The sequence below is a fragment of the Hippoglossus stenolepis genome, chromosome 21 (assembly GCF_022539355.2).
Source record: "Hippoglossus stenolepis isolate QCI-W04-F060 chromosome 21, HSTE1.2, whole genome shotgun sequence".
Classification (NCBI taxonomy): Eukaryota; Metazoa; Chordata; class Actinopteri; order Pleuronectiformes; family Pleuronectidae; genus Hippoglossus; species Hippoglossus stenolepis.
The window spans coordinates 4726929-4749553 of record NC_061503.1 but is presented as its reverse complement, the minus strand read 5'-3'; the positions used below and the strand labels follow the sequence as shown (position 1 = coordinate 4749553).

At 42.0% G+C, this 22625-nt stretch overlaps 2 protein-coding genes across 6 annotated transcripts; one reads left to right on the top strand and one right to left on the bottom strand.

Moving 5' to 3' along the window:
- Positions 1 to 463: 463 nt before the first annotated feature.
- On the top strand, positions 464 to 12411 carry unc13d (unc-13 homolog D (C. elegans)). Of its 3 annotated transcripts, none has more exons than XM_035145146.2 (34): positions 464 to 606; positions 1417 to 1437; positions 1647 to 1703; positions 1809 to 1865; positions 1970 to 2077; positions 2172 to 2231; positions 2403 to 2469; positions 2911 to 3091; positions 3162 to 3206; positions 3300 to 3371; positions 3457 to 3526; positions 3894 to 3998; positions 4183 to 4275; positions 4382 to 4482; positions 4887 to 5004; positions 5587 to 5708; positions 5799 to 5889; positions 5975 to 6031; positions 6139 to 6236; positions 7032 to 7083; positions 7329 to 7459; positions 8537 to 8654; positions 8730 to 8882; positions 8978 to 9073; positions 9160 to 9366; positions 9476 to 9550; positions 9634 to 9713; positions 9833 to 9947; positions 10363 to 10434; positions 10586 to 10669; positions 10749 to 10869; positions 11127 to 11250; positions 11376 to 11596; positions 11856 to 12411. In XM_035145146.2, exons 1-34 carry the CDS (start codon positions 547 to 549, stop codon positions 11966 to 11968), a joined length of 3345 nt encoding a protein of 1114 aa, XP_035001037.2. In that variant the 5' UTR covers positions 464 to 546; the 3' UTR covers positions 11969 to 12411. The 3 variants fall into 3 exon arrangements, with proteins under 3 accessions (XP_035001037.2, XP_035001036.2, XP_035001038.2); XM_035145145.2 differs by having other exon boundaries at positions 11853 to 12411; XM_035145147.2 differs by lacking the exon at positions 1417 to 1437 and having other exon boundaries at positions 11853 to 12411.
- unk (unk zinc finger) lies at positions 11985 to 22115 on the bottom strand. Of its 3 annotated transcripts, none has more exons than XM_035145149.2 (15): positions 21828 to 22112; positions 21105 to 21314; positions 19139 to 19315; positions 18882 to 19048; positions 18028 to 18163; positions 17821 to 17938; positions 17641 to 17725; positions 17251 to 17546; positions 17043 to 17108; positions 16698 to 16881; positions 16488 to 16589; positions 16196 to 16381; positions 15931 to 16112; positions 14471 to 14731; positions 11985 to 13825 (listed from the first exon to the last, which is right to left on the bottom strand). In XM_035145149.2, the coding sequence occupies exons 1-15, from the start codon at positions 21974 to 21976 to the stop codon at positions 13670 to 13672; spliced, it is 2475 nt and encodes an 824-aa protein (XP_035001040.1). In that variant the 5' UTR covers positions 21977 to 22112; the 3' UTR covers positions 11985 to 13669. The 3 variants fall into 3 exon arrangements, with proteins under 3 accessions (XP_035001040.1, XP_035001041.1, XP_035001043.1); XM_035145150.2 differs by having other exon boundaries at positions 18882 to 19012; XM_035145152.2 differs by lacking the exon at positions 11985 to 13825 and having other exon boundaries at positions 14496 to 14731; positions 15927 to 16112; positions 21828 to 22115.
- Positions 22116 to 22625: the final 510 nt, after the last annotated feature.

The following is a 22625-nucleotide window of genomic DNA, read 5'->3' as shown; positions in this document are numbered from 1 at the left end:
ATTGCAGCCTTACTCTGAATAGATAGATAGATAGATAGATAGACAGATAGATAGATAGACAGACAGACAGACAGACAGATAGACAGACAGACAGACAGACAGACAGACAGACAGACAGATAGATAGATAGATACACACAAAAGGGGACTGCATGTAACATGAGACAGTCCACCTGTCTCATGTTACATGCAGTTTCATGATCTAATTCAGTTGTAGTTGATCTTGTGTCATGTGAAATTTGCACCGTGGATTTAGTTGTTTAATGTGATTGATCATGGTGATCAAATAATAACAGTATGGGCCTGGGCATGCAAACCCTTTCTGTGCTCAATTCAGGGCACTAGATGAAGAAGGAATTCTCAAGTCACAGTTACTGATGTGACCACCTTCTACAGGAAGTGATGACTTCCGGCTGCTGCGTGACAGTTCATCAAAACCCATCGCATACGCAGCTTCCCTATCACACACACACACACGCACACACAGAGAAAGAGAAAGAGCACATCAGTTAAGGCAGGATTCTGGTTATCATTTATTAGCATCTTTATGTCAGGTCAAAGTGTGAAAGCCAGCATGGAGGACAAACTGCTGCAAACACCTGAACAGGTATGGCCCACAGTTCACCGGAGCATATTGACATGTTTGTTATATTCTGTCTCTCTTCCATAGTTACGTACCACCGAGTTTACTTGGCGATGGGCTGATAACCAAACTAATGATTCCGTATATAATGTCTCTTCCTGTTTCTTTAGGCTCTGTCTTTAACCTTTTCTCACAAGTTTTATCTCAATTATTTCTTTTTTGAGAAACCCGAAAAATTAGTATGATGAGTAGCAACAGTGTTTAAAAATCGCACCCATACACTGAGTCATACTGTCCACATGTCTATTTTTAAAGTACTGTGACTATGATTCATCATTGTTTTGAATATCTGCCTGAATAAGATTGATGTAGATGGAAGCATATCTATCATGGATTCACACACACTTCTGTTTCTGTATGTTTCAATTGTTGGTACTTACCAAACATATGGTGGAGATTCTGATCTGAAAGATTATTTGAGACATATTTCGAGCACAATGTATCTTTTCATAAGGTCGGTGTCATCACTTCGATATGCAAAGAGATGACAATAGTTGTGTGTGTATGTGAAGTTGGGTAGAAATGTATTTGAATATTCATTTTGAGATACTAGTGTTTTCCTTTTTATCTCACTGTCACCTCCAAGTCAGTTTCATGATCAGTAATAGAGGAAGTCCCTGACAAGACGCCTAGAGATTTGAAGTTTTGTAAATGAACGGGCCTAAAGCTAAAAACCTTTTAATATCAGTTTCCTTCAGTTTTATTTGAATGAACTGTTTTTATTGATGTCATAATAAGAATTCCTGCATTCATTTATTATCCTCTGTTTTACAGAAACATGTCTCAAAAAGACAGGTAAAAGACATCATCAAACTTGATCCTGCATGGGTTCATCCATCTAATAGTTGTTTGGCAATTTCATTCAACAAAATGTTATGCTGTATGGAAATGTATGGAACTCCGTGACTACTTAGAAAACAGTAAAACTACATTTACGCATAAGCTTCATTTGGAAATGACTGAACATTCGTGATTCTTATGCTATTGTGTTGTTTTTTGGTCAGGTTTCACCGGTCCATGTACGCAAACTGGGGTTGACGAGGAAATTGCGTGATAGGAGGGTAGGCGACACAGCGTGACATTGACATACCTCAAAGTTTAACCAACAATATCGTAATTTACCACATGTATTGAGCAGAGTCGTGAACAAGTTGTATTTCTTTTAGGATTTTAAGGAAGACGAGAACCCAGAAGAGAAAGCACGAAGACACAAGGAGCTGGAGGTATCATCAGAAAAGATTTGTATCTCAATAGGACCTTACTGGTTAATGATGAATGAATTATATAATTTAGGTTTCTCATAAACAAGCTCTCACTCTTTTTAAAGCTGAAGCCTCTATATAAGGAGCTGTTGTACACCATCGCCCATAAGTTGGGTAAACCTTCGTCAACTGAGGTCTTCACTGATTCACAGCTTCACGAATACGTAAAGGAGGTAAACCTTTACACATGCACAACACAACCCATCCTTTTGTTGCCTCTTTGTGGCGTATGACTGATTACCCAGACTGTTCTGTTCCATCTCTCAGGCTTTCACTATGACAGACGCAGAGCACGATAGTCTGACGGACAGAGTACAGAGTGCAGAGGTGAGAAAATGAAGTCAGCATTATTGTTCCAGTGAATAATGCACCTTCGGAGTAACTTTCTACTTCCTTCCATTCACACAAGGCAGATTTCATCATCATGACTATGGGCAACCATGAACGGATTAAGTAACAACATATCTAAAAAAAAGAAAAACTGTCTGATTCTTACAGCCCCCAGTTTACTGCCTGATGGCCACTGTAAAGGAAGGAAAGGGAATCCTGGGAAAAGATGTCACTGGTGAGTTGACGTGTTTCCTGACTCTCTTCAAAGACGGGGTGACTGGCACTCAAGTGAATTCAACCTTTTCAGTTTTTTTTTTTTGTTTATTTGTATTATTTTCTCATATTAATTCACCTTTTAATTCTATTGATGTGTTGCATGAGCCATTTTGAGAATGAATCGGTATAAAGATGTGTACTTGCAGTTTCACCAGATGGGTTTCACTACCTTGATTGATACTGATGAGCTGTGTTTCAGTGAAGGTCTGTCTGCAAAGTAGACATTTCCAAATATCCCTCACTTTCACTTCACCCACGTGTGCTCTTTGATTTGTACTGTGCTATACTATATCTTGAAATATAGTCTCTTGGAATCTCTGGACCGGGGATTAATGTGATTGTTACGTGTCACCATGCCCCATTGAGTCTACCAGAGGACTGTGGTGTGTGTTTTGAACAGGTTTTAGTGACCCATACTGCATCCTGACCATACTGGAGGATGAACAAGAGCATCGCACACGTCTGTCCAGAGCCAAACCCTGTAAATCAGTTGTAAAGGACGCAGCATCGGACGACAAAATTTACGAGACAGACATCAAGAAGCAGACCCTGAACCCTATCTGGAACCAAACCTTCATACTGTGAGTCTGAATTCAGGTTCATATCAGAAGACGCATATTGAAAATTGCGTAACTTTTGTTTCTTTTTAAGAGAGTTTGAAGAAATCCATGGGGCCAACTTCCACCTCGAGATGTGGTGAGACAAATCATACACAGCCTCATGCTCATCTTCTGCGTCAGAATAATCTTGTTCATGAAGCTCACCTCCGTTGTACCTCCTCTATTACAGGGATAAGGATGAAGATGTGTCACTCTCTCAGAAATTAGAGGATATCAAATCTAATTTCAATAGTTTAAAGAGGTACTATGCTCTCTCTGAGACTCAGACATAGTTGTAACAGTTAACCATGCAGGGCTGGTGAACATTTCTAACTCTACCTGTTTAGAATGCTCAAGGATGCCAAAAAGGAGAAAGGCACAGATGACTTTTTGGGATGCCTTGTCCTAAAACTACAGGTAGTAAATGTTCATGTTTCATAATTGTTATTTTACTCTTGACTTGTCTTTCCAGTCTGATACTTTGTAACAAATGATAGACTGAGACTGAGTTATATTTCAATACAGAGTAGTAATCATTAGTCCACAATAGAACCGACATTCTTCACAGATGGCAGGAGTGAAAAGGCAGGAGAGTTGTTTTCATTTTATGCTACATACAGTAAATTAACATTACTAACTTAAATATTAACTATTTGATATAGTAGAAATGCACAATAAGAGTAAATTTTACCCTATTTAGACCGGGACCATTTTTTATCATTGTATCAAATTTGAGTAAAATATACTTTCATAACTTTACAGTGTGTCCATTTGTACCACGTAGGATCTCCACTGTACTGAAGACAACTGGTACAACCTGGAGCCCAGAACAGATACGTACCCTGATCGCGGAAAGTGCCACCTGAATCTCAAGTTCATCCATAAAGAGGTGAAGAAAAAAATTCTGATACTCATCCTGCAACACTTGGTGTATACTCGATATAGTTTTACATGTGTGCATAAGAGTATGTGTCAAAAATCGGTTGTGGACAGCAGTGAAATCTGGTCTGTCGTGGTGTAAGTGGGCAGTTTGGGATCATGTTGACACTGGGCATGTCTTGTGTGACTGACAGAGAGATGGAACGCTGAGTGCTGGTCGTAGCGCTTATATCAACTACTGTGGGATCCTGCAGCAGTGTGTTCAAGCTTACATCTCCAAGACACAGGTAAAGGAGAAGCTTACTCTCACCCCTTCTTTAAACCATATTTAAATAGATTCCTTCTCTTTCTCTCTTCTTAAATCCCCCCCTTTCTTGTGTCTTCTCTCCTCAGAGTTCTGCTCCGTGGAAAGGGGAGTTGTGTGGGGAGGCTCAGACTCTCCTCGAGCTTTATGCTACGCAGAATGACCTCTCCCCTTTTCTTCAGGACCTGGCGTAAGCAGCATGTTAACACCCAGCAGATTCATAGCACATATACCAGATTGCAGTACCTACAATTAACAGGGTAATGGCAGGAACATAAAGGACAAATTCTACATAATCCAAATAGGATTATTATTAAGGCAGTGTATTGAAAAACTACACATCTAGAATGAAATAAGCTTTGTAGTGTCTTTCTCATCATTCTCATTTGCTTATGGGTGGGTGATCATTCAATATTATCATTTATCAGCTCCCAGTTGTATCATATCATGGTGATATGAATATGTAATATTACTGTTTTCCAAGGCACTGATGGCCAAGGGAATTATTCCAAGTAATTTTTAAAACCAATGTGTTGATTTTTTTCTTTGTGTTGTATTTCTGCGTAACGTCGTGGATGTGTGTGTCTCTGACAGGAAGTGGGTAGCGTACAGTAAGTTGTACCAGAGCCTGGAGTTGGACTCGTCTGTGCTGCTCCAGCAGCTCACCAGTATAGAGTACCACTGGCATCAGCAGCAGCTGCCCTACCAGCAGGTACGATGCGTCTCACCTCAACTGAGACAGGTGGACAGTAACCGATTACAGTATATACACTCAAGTACTGCACTTAGGTACAATTCTGAGGTAGTTTTGCTACATTATACTTTTAACTTTAATATCCAATATTTCAAAGGCAAATATTGTACTTGTTGCAAATTTACACAACATATTGTTTATAGATTATACTATCTAATGTATAAAAAATGTATTAAAAAATTAGCTCTACCTCAACTAGCTGCTAAATGAACATGTATTTATGTATATGTCATTATTTCAATAATAATAGTCCAGTAAGTATTTGGTCATCACAAGTTCTTTAATTTTAAGAACTCCTAAAATGAGCTTACTTATAACTGAGCATGTTTAAGCTATAATATTAAATATAAAAATTTAAGTAAAGAATCTTGATACTGTTGCTCTCTGCCCAAAACAACCTAGTCATGTACTTATCAAGATTACACAAGTCATGTGATAGCTGCTTGTGTTCTTGTCGGTAGATTTGGTTGCTGGTAAAGTGAAACTAGGAGCTGGTATCTTAAGATGAGTGTTGAGTAACATGTTGCTCTCTGTGAACAGAAACAGGAACTTGGAGACTCTCTTCATGGTTTCCTGCAGTACGGACTCTGTCTGGTGGCCAAATACAGAGACATCTTCCCCCCAACACCCAGTGCTACTCCGAAACTACACACACTGCTCAGGTACAGCCTGTTATTTATGTTCATATGTTTATAGAATCGATGACATGGCGTAGGTGATGCAGTACATGAATGTGCTTTTTTCCCCCACAGAATCTTGGTCCAGATCTGTAAGACTCAGGCGTTTCAGAAACTGAACCCGGCTCAGTTTGAGTTGCATGATGAGGTCATCGATGTCATACAGGTCAGTAGTCATTCTAATGAGGTCATTGCATACGGCATGTATATAATAAGGCCTTAATAACTTGTTATATAACTTTGAACTTCAGAAGGGTACACAGGAGTGGTTTACCATCAAAAAGGGTTTGCATCAGCCAATGACTAAGGTAAAGACACCATGTAAACCTCGAAACACTGTACCTGGAGTGGAGTTGATGCTTGCATGATATCTCCATTTTATGTCATGTTGTCTTTGCACTCTGCTGACATACAGGACCTGCCAGAGATTGTGCTTGCCCTCTCCAGATTGATCGGGGAGGTGCAGGAGGACATCAAACATAACAAAGACGTCTGGAACAGGGTATTTGTTAGGTAAGGTGGGCGAGTGGACTGCTGGATTATTGTTTCACTTGTAGAACTTTGGCCTCACTAATTACATGAGTGGTAGTCTGCATTATGTAGGCTTGGTGCAGGGCTTTGGCATTGTGCATGCTGGTTAGGGTAGCCCACTAGAGCACCTAAATGGAACAAAGACAAACAATGTTTCATAATAATAATAATAATAATAATAATCATAAAAAAATCTTTATTTGTTTTTCAAAGTCCTTCACAAGAGAAGATAAAATAACATTTAAAATAGAATACATTTTCAGGAGTGATTTAAGTCACCAATCAGACTTTGGGAAATACCAGAAGATGGCTATCAGCTGTTGGGCTCATAAGGGGCTAGTAAATCCTTGATATACACAGGGGCTTGGTTGTATAAGGCTTTGAATGTCATCAATAAAATCGTAAAATCAATGTGAAAGCAAACAGGAAGCCAATGCAGCGAGGCAAGAATCTTTATTACGTGGCCATGCTCTCTTGATCCAATAATAATCTGAGCAGCAGCATTCTGTACTAATTGAGGCCGATGCAGGGTGGCTGCAGTAATACCTGTTTAGAGGCTATTAGAGAAATCTAGCCAGGAAAAGATAAAGGCACAGACAACCTGTGTAAGTCCTCAAATGTTAAGGATTTAATCTTTGAAATTAACTTGAGTTTTAATTAATTAAGGGCACCCATTAATTCATTTATAAAATCATCAGGGAGAAGCAGGCCAAACTGCATTAGGAATATTTTTTACTTTTGTAATAATGAATGTTTTTTGTTCTCCTCATTGTTTAGTGTTGTGCAAGTGGATGTGTTCACTGTTATCTATCAGACGTTGGACTCCCTGGTAAGTTCTCAATATCTCTTTCAATTTAGATTTCTTGACAAACTTGACGTGCAATGATGGACATTACTTTGCATGAAATATTTTGCACTTCTCAGTCCATTTTTGCCCCATTCCGATTTGCACTACTCACATCCCATCTACCCTGTGCGTATATGTTTGGTCTACTTCCATGTTTACACCGGGAATTAGAGAGAATTCACCACAGCTCACCACATTTCTCCTCTTCTCTCCTCTCCTCTCCACAGCTGGCAAAAGAAGTGAAGGAAACCTTGTCACTGATAGACAGTCAGATGGAGCAGCATCTGGCCAACAGTCTGTTCCCCGTTTACCTGAGCCTGCAGGCCATCCACAAAGACAAGGCGTTCTTACAGAAAAGGTCAGGCCTCATACTCAAAACACATCAGCAAACTTTTCGTTGTCAGACGTACTCCACCACATCCCTACCAGATGAGCTCCAGCACCCCTTCATTGTCACCCACCAGTCATGGCCCAAATCGATTAATTTCAGATGATTTAAAAGTTAGTAATAGAAATGTTAACTATTGTTCCCCTTTTTAAGACAACTGCCTTGTCAGTGTCTAGATAGACTGTATATAAGACGTACAGTACAACGCATCTCCACTTCCTATCATTTTGCTAGAGTGAAGCTAAAATGTCTCAGATACAGGTACCAGCCGCAAGTACTTTTGTCGTCATTTGGACTCAGTAAAACCACAGTATCAAGATCCTGCCTGTTATGGAGGTTTTCTGGAAGCTGGTGAAAGGAGAACTCAGGCAGCAGCTGATGTCTTATGCATAAGATTTTAATGTAGACTTGATGCATCAAGGAGACCAGAAGGTGGAACAATATACAAATGTCCACAGAGTAACATGAGCAATTGTCCCCCCGAGGTCTGAAGATGTCTCCCACAGCATCCCAGTATATCTCCCTCTACTTGCGTCACCCATTCTAACAGCACATCCATCAATGGCTAGAATTGCTGTCGCTCATCCTATTGGATAGTTAAGTCTAAATATGCATTTCCAAATCACACTGCGTCCTTAGGGACTACTTTTGTAGGCTGCGCCATTTCTAAAAAAGTCAGCGGAAATGTCATAATTCATAACGAGAGGGGGGGGCCTTCATATGGACTCATTTCGTGAAGGTGGTAAACACGACCCCATGAAGGCAGCAACATGCTAAATCCACTAGAGAGGCATAGATTGAGGGAATCAGGAACGTGATAAACGAGTGCAGGAAGTGGGGATCTGAAATGTGAGGAGAGGTTTTTTTGAACCAAAGGACAATGTCTGTTTTTTTCAAATTAGCTCCACAGTCTTCCCAATAGCACAACTTCAAAAGTAAATTGTGTTAACCAACAATATACAACTACATACAGGAATAACACCACTGACCTTACTCCTAAAAAAAATGTATGAGATGGGATGGAAGATGAGGAGTTTGTTGTTTCAGGGGATTACTGGAGCTGACAAACTTTCACGAGGGCTTCAGCGACGCTCTGCCTTACTGGCTCAACCAGGCATTCAGCAAAACTCAAGACAGGGTGGAGCGGGCTGTGCAGGTGGACCAGGTACAGTAGCACTTTTGATGCATACAATTATTATAATTCATCATGTCATTATACTGTATGTTTACAATTCCTCAGCTCCAGCCCCTCCAGGCTGGTTCCGTGCCAATAAAACACAGTTCCTCAGCAGTGGACCTGGTGGCGTGTGTCCAGCCTATCTGCCAGCTGTGGGATCAGCTCTCCTGGCCTGACCCTGAGGAGGCCTTTATGCTCATGGTCAAGCTCACTGAGGTTCATAATAGTTCCATCCACATGCTATATTAATCACATCATCTGAGTATGGGAACACTGGCAGTTGACAGTCTTTGCTCTTGGTGCGTTTTCAGGATGTGTGTAGGATTGTCATAAACTACTGTTGCATCCTGAAGGAGAGGGTCAAGGTGCTGTCTAAGAACTCTGATCCCGGCAGTGCTATAAATATGGTAAACACGGACAAGGAGAGAAGACTCGAAATATTTCTAAAGCTCCATAATACACGAGAATCTCAATTCCCTGCTGTCCCCTGCAGTTGTGTGTGGTAGTGAACGACTTGGAGCACTTAAGGTCCGTCCTGACCAGACTTCCTACACAGCTGAACTGGGCAGGGCTTCGAGATCGCACGCAAAATGTCATAGGTAAAAGCCAGTTCCACAACACACTGCCCTCGCAGGTTGAGCAGGCACAGAGCTTCCTCAGCCGAGAGATCCGCTCTGCTTTGGACACTCTCGGGAAAAAGGTGCGTATATGTGGTATTGATTAAATGTAAAGTATCAAGGAAAGGTTATCAAACTATCTGTCTATGAAGAGACATTAAACATCACCTCTTTATCTGTATGTCTCACAAGCTGAATACCGACATTGAGACTCATGTTAGGAGCATGTCAACCAGGCGTCGGATTCCCTCCAAGTCCACAGAGGATGTAAGAGACAATTGCTGCCAGTTTAGCACTAATATTGTTGCCCTTAGCGTTTGCTCGATATCCAGCCCTCTTGTCCGTTTTAGGCTGCAGCCCCTCTGATGCGCTATCTGGAACAAGAGCTGCACTACATGAATGAAAACCTGGTTCAAGAGAACTTCAACAGGTACAAGGCTCGATTGTTACCGCACTACATCACAATTCTTGTCTTTCATCGTGAGCGCTGATGGATCCATGTTTGTCAGCTCATGAACTGTTGTCATTGGTTTTTTCTCTTGCTTCCAGTCTTCTGACTCCACTTTGGAATAACTCGGTGAAGATCCTCCACCAGGTGGCTACTCAGCATCGACAACCAGAAGGGCTCATGGTGTTCTGCCAGAGGCTGCTGTATACGCTGCAGGTTGGTCTTTGGCCGTGTGGTTGACTGCAAGAGCAAAACACAAAACACTTACAGCAAACTGCCACATGTGTCAGCTCAGACCAGAGACTGTATATAAAGATGAACGACCCGTCAGCTAAAGGGGAAACCAAATCATCTTGATCGCCCCCTGGTGGCTGGCTGCAGTTATAAACTGTGCCTCCTCCATGTTGGTTGATGGGAAATAGACCAAACTAAACAGTCAAAGTACATGTTAATTACATTTTTCTCAAAGATGCATTCTGTCAGTTTAAGAAGTTATTATCATACTGATGCATGCTCAAGTGCTCATTTTTACTTTTCCAGTAAATTTGGTTTTAATTAGTTATTTGATGCTATAAAAATGGGGTGAAACATTATGGGTGACAGCTGAGACTTTTTGCTCCATGTATTTCAGTGCCTAGAGCAGTGCTTCCATGCCGAGGGAAATGGACTCCCTCTGAAATCACTTCACTCAGATGAGTACAAGGTGAGAAACTGCAGATACAGCAGAGGACAGTTTTAATTTCTCTGACTAGCGTACGATTTGTCACTTATCCTCCATCAGAACAGGGGGAAAGTGGGGACGAGTGTAATGAACACACACAATTCACAATGAAATATCGCCCCTGTCTGTCCAGATTCTCAAAGCTCAACTGAGTGATAACTCTCTGAGCAGCCAGGAGCTGGTGCAGAAGTTCCACGAAAGGAAGATAAGGGAGCAGGTGAGACAGTCGACTGCTGTCAATGTGTAAACTCCTGTGAGTCCTTTTGTTCAAAGCTTCCGTTTCCTCTGTATGACAGAACGTGTACGGCGGAGAGAAATACGGTGCAGTCACCCTCCTCACATCCTACAGGAGATCGGACCAGAGACTGAGAGTTGAGGTGTTGAACGCTGTCAACCTAATACCACTGGACTCTAATGGTAAATAGAGAACAATCATAGCCACATACATTACAAAAACTAGAGTAGTGCGCATACCCCATATGGGCAAGTTCCCTAAATGTGTCTTTTTCAGCAAGATCCATTCATTATTTGTTGAAGAAAGTGATCGAAAGTAACTGAAAGTGAAAATGACCTGATCAGCCCCTTTCCCCGCATCCACGCCAAATTCAAATGGGCTCCTAGCAAATTTGGTATGAATTCGTGCCAAAGTAGTTTTACGTGTGACCTTTTGCCAGGTTTTAGTGATCCATTTGTGCAGCTGTGTCTGGAGCCTCACCACATCTTTCCTAAGGTTGAGCCTCGCTGCACTCAGGTCAAAACCTGTGACCTCAACCCTCTTTTTGACGAGGCCTTCGAATTGTAAGTTACAGGCCATTTACGTCAGTATTCTTTCTCAGGTCTTGGCTTTTGACTCTCATAGTCAATCTGTGGCCTTGATATGTTTTGGACCTCCTTTATCTCCACCCCTTCTCTCTTTTCTATAGTCTGGTTTCCTTGGATCAGTGCCTGTCTCCAGGGGCTTGCCTGCAGGTGACTGTTCTGGACTACGACACCTTGAGGACGGACGACTTTGAAGGCGAGGCCTTCCTGGGACTCAAGGCCATACCGGGAGTTGGTGGAGCAAGGGAGGGAGATGGACTCAGCTCACGGCCGGACAGCCCCCCTGCTCAGATACGTCTGCCTCTGATCCATCCTAAACCTAATGGTATGATCTGTCAGTTGGTTTGGACCAGTCAAGCGGCTTTTAAATTTACCTTTAGGGAGCAATAGAACAAAAATTATACCACATCCTTACATCATTTCGTGGTAATCGATCCAGAAATAATAAAGAAACAAAATGTGAAGATGAAAACGTAACCTCATTGGTGGAGGTAAATATGTGGATGTATACTGTGCCAATCCAACTATGATCGAAATCCAGTTCAGTTGTAGACAACAATGTTTTTTCCTCTATTTTCCAGAAGACCCCGTTCTGAGTCTGCTGGAGTCCAGGAAGGGAGAACGCGAGGCCCAGGCCTTCGTGAAGAAGCGAAGACAGAGAGAGAAACAGTCTCAGGAAGGGATGGAACAGAAATAAATACAGAAACAAGCTCTTCCTCCAAAAATATACAATTTGTTTTTAATGATCTGTACCAAAAACAAAAAAGATCCACTCAGATGGAAACACTGGTGTTGGATGAGTTGTGTGTTGGTTAATACCAGAGACCATCACAGTGATCATGAACATGTTCACACCTGCATTTAAACCTTACAAGCCTTCATACATCTGTTTGCTCCCAATGCTTTGTCTTATCAGTGCAAAAGATAAGTATGACATCATTCAACTGTATATGACTACATTTGACAAACTGTGAAATGTCAGAGATTACTACACATGTAAAAATTGGCAGAGAAAAATCTGTCACATGTTCAAAACATAGCAAAGAGGCAGGTAAAAAAAGACAGAACGTGTATGTTTGAGTTAACATGAAAAATATTTTAAGTAAAAATTAAAATGATGTAATTTCAAAGACTACACAAGTTGACTGAGTACATTTGCCTTGATTGTGTTAACATACTTTCCTCTTCCAGTCTAATTGGAAACTGGAGAAAACCTGAGTGCTTTAAAAGGGGCCACCTGTTGGAAACTTCAACAAATATTACAAATTCTTTAAATATTTTCTTATTATTTAACAGTAATTTTAAATAAATGTTTTGCTAAAAATAACTATTGAAAAAAACAAATTCAACTTATTCTAGACGAGCGCTACCAGCAGACTGGTATGGCCCCCTTTTCGCTGTAGCATGATGGGATTACAGTTGGGATGAAACTAAATATGCCCTTTAACTGTTTTCAGTCAGACCTGTTGATTTTGTTAAGACAGCTCATCACCCTCGGACATCTGAATAGAAATCTGGGAGTTCTTTGATTCAGGATTTCAACACACAGCACAGTGAACCAGCCTGACACCACCAGACCACCAAGCCCAATTTAAGCTGCTTTTAGACATCAACTCTGGAGAATCTCGGACATCCTCTGGAGTTCATGTCTGAAAACTGCTATAGTCCCACCTCACCGCTTAATAACTACTCATATATCTCATTCATAGACAGCATATGTTTTTAGTGGGTGTACTCTGGCAGAATCTACTCATTGCTGTGGAGGACTGTGGATTTAAGATTAATGAAAACTTTGGATTATTACGAGTAAGAGACCAAACTGTTCAGTTTTCTTATGAAATGTTTCGGAGCTTTTCAAATGCCAACATACAAACAAATGCCATTGACCTTTGTTGAAGTAAGGTGACCGAGTTTAATCCTCAGCAGATCACACTGAAACTATCCAGAGAGAGAAGACTGTTTTCTGTATGTTTAGGGCTAGCCCATGCTTTATAACATCAGAATATGATTAAGAACTATGTGTGTATATGTTTCATAGTTAGGGTTAGTGAAGAAATAACAGGAGGACAAATCCAGAACAAGGGTTAAGAACAGTGTTGCTGGTCAAGAGCATTAACTAGTAAATTGTACTGGTGTTTCATGGGTAACACTGGAGTAATTATTAATTCTAAATTCCACTTTAAGGGCTTTCGCTTCGTTACCAGCGCTCACTAAGCTGGTCATTCATCAGTAAAAGTCGTCTTAAAAATACAAAACCAGATCAGTGTTGGGAGTTGTCACCATGTTATAAAAACGACCTCGACGTAATTCTGAATGGCGGCTGAGAGCCAAGGCTGGTATCTGTGGAATCAGGACTGACTGTTCTGTTAATCGGCGTTGGTCCGACTGGGTTGTGAGGTCAAGAGAGCTGCGGCTCCAGGGTCTGTTCGGGGCAGAGCGGGCACTCTGTCGAGGCGGAGCAGCTCTCGCACTGTAGACCATGGCCGCAGGGCAGGGACACCGAGCCCGCCTCGCCACACGTCACACAGCACTGCCTTTGCTTCCTGTACACCACCTGGATACACAGAGGGATGGAAAAAGTTTAGACGTCTTGAGCTGAAGAATGCTGAATGAGTCAGAGGAGCTCACATGATGTTCACAGATATTTTCTGAGATTGAAAAAAAAAAAGGAACAATTTGAAAAAAGGCTGCAGGGAATGAGGGATGATGATTTTAAAAAACTGAAACTAGTATGTGAATTGTGTGTTAAGAAACCTCATCAACATGACCACAGCCAATCCACATAGGCTCACTCATACATTATCCAGAGTCTTTACTAGGGGGGTGGCAAGAGAAACTCCAGAGAATGTCTGGAGCATCTGACTTGGACATTTGTGCTCTCAAATGCTGTCCTTTACGATAATTTCAGGAGACTATACATTGATCAGTTCATGTCTGAAAGCAGCTATAATAGTACCTCCTGTTTATGTAGGACACCTCTAACACAGACTGAGTTAACAGTCATTAATAACATGACCCAGATGAAACTTGCTCCACCTCTTCAGTTTTTGTGTGTTACCTTATTACCACAATTGTATAAGATTCATAAATGTATCAGCCAGAACACAGACTACCTACATCACTATTGTTGACATGAACACGGACAGAACTGAAAACTATTTCAGAACTCGATGAGGTTGACTGAGGTTTGTAATCCCACCTGTTCTACAGCGTGTAAGCAGCTACAGAGTTGAGCCTGCAAACTGAGGACTGACTCCAAGGGCAGTCTGTGTAGTAGCTGGAGCTGGTGAAGTGCTAGATGGGGGTTGTCGCCGCTCCTTAAGCTCTCCAGCGCCTCCTGCAGGAGAGTAGCCTGTCTCTGTGCCTCCTCCTCAGCCTGCCTGGCTCTCTCCGCCTCCATGGCTAATCGTGATGCATGGGCACGAGACTCCTCTGCATCCGCCTTCAGCGCAGCCCATGACTACAGGAGACATTGAGCAGAGTACAAAGTTTTAAAAAGTTTTTTTTTACAAATTAAGAATCCATCTTTTGACCCATTACAATTTCAGGATTACGTTGAAAACATATTATTCATAACCCTCTTTACATGGTCATAACAGTATCCAGGATTCTTAACATCTGTGTGCAGTTGTCTTATTTTTTCAAGAGTCAGTTTGTATATTCTGTACCAACAAAGAATGTTCAGAAACCTAGATATGACATGCCAGAGTATCCCAGTTCCTGGATCCCATTTTCCAGTGGTCAAAATCCCCAATAACATCTGGCTTTAGTCCGCAATTAGAATGGATACAATCAGCAATTACTCCCGTGTTAAATGACTCTGCAATAGACTGCAATAATCCGTGATGGAAATGTGACACCCAATTTCTTCTCTATTTTGGCTGAGGAGACGCTGCACCTTTACCTTCGCAACATTCATGCACTACCAGGCTATGGTGCATAAACAGCCATGAATGTTTGTATACTTATTGTAACATCTTGGGAACAACTTGCAACTGCTATTTTTTTTCTTTTCGACTGGCAAGACAGTGAGCTTTTCATTTTCTGGTGCGTCTGTGATGTCAAATGTGACTCAACGGGGAAATAAAACACAGGAAAACCAACTTGTCAACTGGCAATGTGAAGGGACTGTATCACCTTTTTTCAGCAGGTTTACTCGTGTTATAAAAACAGCGTATACCTGCTTATTTTGGTGTAAGAGAGGTATATGACCCTGTTTAGACCTGGCATTAAAATCCTTTGAGTGATCCGATCAGAAGTGGTCAGCACTAAGTTCAGGTGTGAAAGCACCCACATGCGTCCTGAGATCCGATCACTGACACCACATTCAGAGGTGGTCTGAGAAGCATGTGGCCACATTCTTTCTGATTTGCAAATGTAAATTAAACTTAATTTTGCACTTCTCAGTGCCAATACCTTCATTTGTTTGTGGCTACTGCATGAACTTAGTTCTGACCACTTGCGATCGGATGTTAACACCAGTCTATACTGGACCTATCATATTACGTTCAGACGTTATCCAGGTTTCTGAACCAGAATAAGATGTTTACACATAACCAGGATATTCCCCCAAAATCTGATTGTATCTGGGATACTAGTGTGCATGTAAACACACTCCATGTCACAGACCCATGCACACATGCCCCACTACCTACCTACCTGAGCTGTGTGTCTCCAACTGTGACCCCACTGCTTCAGTGCCCTGTGAGCCTCCTCCAGCTCCTGTTTGAGCCGGGCGGTCTCTGCACAGGGGCCAGAGGGCAGCAGGGTGGGGGGTGTACCGGGGGAGCCCTGGCCTGATGGAAAGTGCTCCCAGATGTTAGTGCTCATACCATTCAAACCTACAAAATGAAAGAATAAATATTATCAAAAACATATCATCCCTCACTGCACCATGTGATGTCTTGGATCAAACTCCACAAACCTAAGGAGCTATGAGACGGCCCAAGGAAGGAGCTCTCTGATTGGCCAGGTTGTGACAGGTGAGAAGAAAAGAAGGGGGACGTGTGTGGCCTGATTGGTGGGGACGGTGAGGGGGAGCTGAAAGGAGCAGAGTTGCTGAAGGATCCTGGGATGTTGACTGGGGCGGAACTCTGGAGCTGGCTGCCTCCTGCAAAGACAAATACACCGGTAATAGTTATTTTTGTGTGTGTGTGTGCGTGTGCGTGTGTACTGCTTCATATTAAAGTGCTGTGTAGTTCTGTGAGTTGGAATACCCAGCATCACCCCCACACTGGGCAGAGAAGAGCTGCTTTCCAACCTCCTCTCCAACGCCGACACGCCAAAATCATTCAAGTCAAGATCATCAAGGGCGGACTCTATCAAACACACATTAAATACACTTTATATAAACATATTACAGTCATTTTAAGTGTTCACTGCCCCTACTGATTGAGAGGATTCAAATTTACGACACCCTGACTTACCAACGACTGACTCCACAGTCTCACTGGTGGGGTAAAAGGGCAGAGCATTAGCATTCATGCCTGAGGAGATGCTGGACCCCGGAGGTCCAAGGGTGGCGGGGCTGGGTGGGGTGGCAGCCAGACTGGAGGGGATGCTGGAGGACAGACTCAAAGGGCTGCCCACTGGTAAAAACACCAACAAGTCCTGAAAGAGAAAACGTGGCGCTTGAGGAAACAGTCGTCCCTTTTTTGTGACCTTGTAGCAAGATTTCAGATGACTGAAAACAATATGTGGGCCAGCTAAAAAGTATACAGAATTTTGGAGTATACACGAATGATTAAAAAATATCAAAGATGTAATTTTACCTGTTTGCTTTGTACTGACGCCAATTCTCTGTTACGCTGCTCGAGAGCAAAACTCCTTTGCTTGGCCTGAAACCACAAACAATATGAGGGTGATAACAACATGCAGGAGAAGCATAGTTACTATAATGATATAAAGTAAATAATTAATTTAATTTATTAGTATCCTGTAATGCCTGTTGTCCCCTGTGTCAGTATCCGTCCTTCTCACCTGATCCTCCCTCTCAAATCCAGGGGCTCTGCCGTACCCTCCGTCTTTCGCCCAGGGAGACAGAGGCTCAGCTCCTCCAATCGCGTCCTCACACAAGGACAGAACGCTACCCAGTAGCCCCTGCTCTGTTATACACGACCCTGCAGATGGGGAAAAGGGGTCCAGAACAGAACCAGACCCCATGATGGCTCGGCTGGGGCTTGAAGAGGCATCTTGGGCAGGAAGAGGGTCTGGAGGTCGAGGGGGCGGTGGAGAGCTGGGAGCGGGGAATGACGGTTCCTCTGGAACAAAGGGCTCTGGAGTAGAATTTCAAAATTACAACATTAAATGAAAAACTGACTCATTAGATTGTTGGTGTGAAATGCAAACAGATGCATTGTGGGATCTTACTTTCAACATGAGCAAAGGCACAGAAGGGCCCTCTGGGACAGCTGCCGCACTGCTGCATGTCATTGCACTTTGTGGATTTATAGATCTGTGACAGAACAACAAGCAAATACTGAACCTCATCATCATCCCCTTGCAAGCTCTGGTCTAGACTGCGTACGATTTCTGCGGAAACACACAAACCTCTGGGTGGAACTGTTGCTCTGTTCTCGTGTGACAATACTGACATCCCTCTGCTCCCTCACATTTACTGGGATCTCCCCATTCCTCGCTCTGCTTAACCGCTGGACATGGCAGCGCTCTGTGGGAGTAGGAACACATTTTTTAAGATAATTTTCTTAATTACAACTACAATCAAGAGGAACAAATATAAATGATGTAACACAGCACCTGTATTTGTGCTTATGTGGGCTTCGCCTCCGGTCTTTGCTATTATGGTAATATGGACAGGCATAACCTTGACGGCACAGACGCGGGGGTTTCTTGCACAGTTCGGTCTTATAGTGGGACAGCACGTAGTTATTATCTATAGAATAAGTACACAAAACAACAATCATAATCAAAAGCATCATCAAGGGTATTACTGAGGATATTAAAAAAGTGTTTTCCTCCCAGTAGGTTTTACATATACAGTTTTAGAAAAAAGGATCAATAGGGCCCCTTTTCCACTTAAAAAAAAAAGAAACTAAAACACGCTCACATCTGGCTTTTGTCTGCTAAAGGAATGGATACAATCATCATTCACTCACAGGTCACATGACTCTGCAGTAAACACAGATTTTCATCAGCACTGATCTGAAGTGACGGAAATATAACTCCCAGCTCATTTCTTCCTCTATATTTTAGCGGTCACTGACACCGCACCTTTCCTGCACGTTATGATGTGCTTTGAACTAACAGGAATGAATAAATATCCATGAATGTTTGTGTACTTAAAGTTTTTTCTTTGTATCGTGCAAGACAGTGAGGTAAGAGAGCTTCTTGGTTTACGGCTCATTTGTTGTGTTGAATGTGAATAACCAAGGGAAAAAAACTGAAACTCACAAGGGGAAAGGAGTCAAGCAAGTTTGTTTACATGCCTTTGAGAAACCAGGATATATCAGCTAATATTGGAGTACTAGAGGTATAAGTATCACTATTCTAGCAAGGACAAAAATAACAGGTGTTCAACTTTAATGAGAATATCCACTCCAGTTCGAAACATGAAATTGTTGGTTGTATAATGTGCTGTTACACAAATTTACCTTGCCAGCGTGGTTCCTCACTCAGGATCTTTTCTATGAGGGCAGTACTTGCTGCCTGTCCCGACTGCCCGTCTCCTCCACCTCCCTCCAAGGACCCCGAGCCTCCCTGAGACTCCATCACCTGCACTTCTCTGTAAAACCCACAGTGTGCAAGAGACTCGGAATGACTATAACACAGACACACAGAAATCATATTTTTTTGGTTTCCAAGTGAAAAAAAGAAGACTTTTTTGGGGGGGTTGAGTTATTTTGGGCACCTGATATCATAGACAGGGCTGCGCAGGTCATGTGATCCATGTGCAAAGGCACAGTGGTAGCCATTTTTGCTGCAGTGGCCTTTTGCGTCGGTTTCGTGGATACATGATCCCGTTTTATAGTAGCGAAGGTGGTATCTGCGCTCGGTGTCACCTGCTGTCCTATGTAGAAACGGGCATCTGGAACACACAGGAAATTTACATTCAAAACATAGAAATGAACATTGAGACGGTGAAGTATTTTGAGGCAAACAGTGCACAGTATACACACCATACTGTATACTCCAACTGCTGCAATTAAAATGTATGTCACTATCAATGTATGGAAATTCAAATTTTCACAAATTCCCAGAACCCGAGGGACCATCATTAAAGTTCAAAACCAAAATACATGCAATTTACAATTACAGTGGAAACTGCTTAAACTATTGATAAAGCTAACAACCACTTCTAATGATCAAAAAGTTTGGGTCAGAATTATTTTTTCCAAATGCTCTTTAAATCTTTTGCTTATAAACTTGCTTAAAAAGATATTACACTAGTTTCCTATGAGTTATACCCCTCTCTAACTTTTTCTGAATTAGTACCAATAACAAAAAGTGCTATATTATTTCCACCTCCCTGTATTGTTTGCAACAAGCCTTATTGAAATGAAGAGTGAAACAGGAATGGTTCACATAGTGTTTCACAAAGAGGCCCATTAGCATGTATCAAAGACATCCCCGGCTGACCCTAGATCCACTTGCATCCTTTACATTCTCTTTGTCTTTGCATGTTGCGTAAGGGTTGTCGTGCAGACCATAACGGCTCATCACATTTCAGTGGAACAGAGATGGACAGAGTGTGGGAGTGGCTGTTTTCAGGTGCTAATGCATACTGAAGATTATGCATCAGACCCTAATCTTCAAGGTTTTTCAGTTAGACTTTCAATTGTCGATAAGGTGTATCCTCAATCACTACTTGAATGACTTTACGCCAACTGAAAAAAAGTCCTTTGTTGTGCAAAGTCCTATACATTCTGGTGGTTCACTTGAACAGTGTAGGATTTAAATGGAGCATGCTTACAAATGTCTGTGGTGGGACCGGTAAAATGCTTTGGATAAGGCACGATTTAACTGTTTAAAAGATGAGGTGGTAAAAACCTGTGGTCTGTGAGGGTTCTAACAAAAGACCAAGTAATTATCCTCACTGCTGTTTACTTCCACAATATACCCATGACAAAAAGTGCTAGTAACCACGACCACCTTCCCAGATACAATGGGTTTTTAAGAGGTCCTTCAACTGTCAAGTTCTGGGGCCTGATGCCGACACCAACATTTAGGAGTAAAAATGTCCATTACCAATATATCAGCCGATATATACTGTACATAAAAATGCCAATAACCGCTAAGAGGGTCTTAAAGTGGCACCTGCAACTCCCCAAATGCCCCAAAAGGTACTTGCTATCAGTGGGTTGCTACTTCAGGGTTTCTGCTGTGTTCATTTTACAGCAGCAACACAGTATCCTTGTACAGTGCCGGAGTGTCTGACAAGAGGAGTTTTAAAGTTTAAAATGTACCGGAGTGGATCAACCAACAAAAAAAACTTTTATTATAAATTTTATGTACCGAACGGCTCCGATACATGTACTGTTAAACCCCTATTATAGATAATTATAAATAAGATAACACAAATACAACCAAATATATAGAACTTGAATAATGTAAATAATGTTCTGTACAATGTAAATGTAAAAGCACATCTTTCTGCATTGTTTATCTTGGGAAAAATTATTTCATGTTTGCGGATATCAGCAAACATTAATGCAAACACCGATATGTCTGTGAAAGGCTCACACCATCAGTCAAAACAACATTGGTCAGGCTCAAGCTCAAAGTATTGGTCTAATGAAACGCACAATATGTCAACAGGTAACACAAACAGGATGTGAAGCAGTCTTCCACACCACTGACGTTTGGGTCACACTCACTCGTCTCCATCAGGACAGGTGCCGGTTCCCTCGTCGTATTTGGTGCAGTAAACATCTGGGCTGTAGTTGAACGTCCCGTCCCGTCTGCGGATGGGCCTGCGGCGCCTCTGGTTCAGGAAGTGCCAGTGGAAGCAGGAGAAAGGCCGGTGTTGTGTACATTTATGCTGCACGAACAGGGGGCACTGCTCCGTCCTGAACTCCTTCAGATATCTGCCACACACAGAAGCAGCAGTGGGAAATTAAGTCAGACATTGATTATACTTCGTTTCACAGGAAATTTCAAGTACATACAAGACAGAGTTCATTCATATTTATGTACAGTACATTCAATATCCCTGAATACATAGGTCATGGCACCAGTGCCTGTCTAACCTCATCACATTCCCTGCTGTTGTGATTAATAACTACTGTTACTGTGTTGTGTATAATTACCTCAATCTAACATTACATATTTGTACTAATGAAACATATGAAAAAGCACAGAACTGGAGTTGTGCTGTTCCATTAAGCATTTAAGAAATGACAACAGCTACTAACGTTAGGCCTCTTTATACAGACCTGGTCCACTTTATAGACACATTGTCACTGTACAAACAAGCTAGCGTCAGTTTAGCAACCTTCGCTTGCGCGTTTCTTTCTTTTTATCTGTAGTTTACTTCATGCAACCACACGTGAGGCTGTGTCCACTTAGCTAGCTAATCCTGCAAAGTGGCTACTACGTACGTGTAATGTTGAGGTTTCTCGGGCTGTACGTTCAACACGGTTGCGGGAGATGTCGAGCCCCCCGCGGACGAGGACGAGGAGGAAGAAGAGGGACCCCCGCTGGTCGTCACCGCCGAAGCCAACGGGGGCTGCGATTGTGTTTTGGACATTTTTTCCCAGTTTAACGCCCGACAACAAAAAGCTTGTTTTTAGCTTCGTGGCTAGCTATTCGTATTAGCTTCGAAATCCGCATTCTACTCCGATGTGAGCTTGCGCAAGGCAGCAGGAAGTAGTAGCAGAGGGGACAACAAGACGCCGCGCGGAACTATGGGAGATGGAGTTTTGTCTTTGATAACGATTGTGCAACTCGTCTATTACGTAGTGGGAGATTCGACAATAAATTATAACAGTTTTTTAAAGCGACTTAACGTAACATGTGTTTTTTTAAGATAAATAAATTGTAGAAAATATAATTAGGGCCCGAGCACCGAACAGTAGGAGACAGTGGGAGGCCCTATTGAAATTGTAAGGATTATTATAATTTTTTTTCTTCAGGCAAATGAATTGGCTTTTTGAGGGCTTTAACATGCTCAAATTTTTACCAAAGTTTCCAGAAAATTAGAAAGTGGTGAAAATTTACGTATTCTGGAGTAATTTTAAATGGGCATGGCAAAATGGCATCGCCCCCCGCGCCCCCTGGAACGATACACAGGTGTATCATGACCAGACAAACAAAAAAGTCTATAGGTGCAATTTGAAAAAACGCAACAGGAAGCCCGCCATTTTGCATTTAGTGGCCATTTTTCACATTTTTACTTT

Excerpts from the sequence above, each read along its gene's own strand:
- unc13d (XM_035145145.2), top strand. The coding sequence starts at position 547 with ATGTCAGGTCAAAGTGTGAAAGCCAGCATGGAGGACAAACTGCTGCAA. Across the intron at positions 1,438-1,646 it reads AACATGTCTCAAAAAGACAG|GTTTCACCGGTCCATGTACG; the intron begins GTAAAAGACATC and ends TTTTTTGGTCAG. Across the intron at positions 7,084-7,328 it reads ATCAGACGTTGGACTCCCTG|CTGGCAAAAGAAGTGAAGGA; the intron begins GTAAGTTCTCAA and ends TCCTCTCCACAG.
- unk (XM_035145149.2), bottom strand. The coding sequence starts at position 21,976 with ATGTCCAAAACACAATCGCAGCCCCCGTTGGCTTCGGCGGTGACGACC. Across the intron at positions 18,164-18,881 it reads TGAGGAACCACGCTGGCAAG|ATAATAACTACGTGCTGTCC; the intron begins GTAAATTTGTGT and ends CTTATTCTATAG. Across the intron at positions 14,732-15,930 it reads GTTGGAGACACACAGCTCAG|TCATGGGCTGCGCTGAAGGC; the intron begins GTAGGTAGGTAG and ends TGTCTCCTGTAG.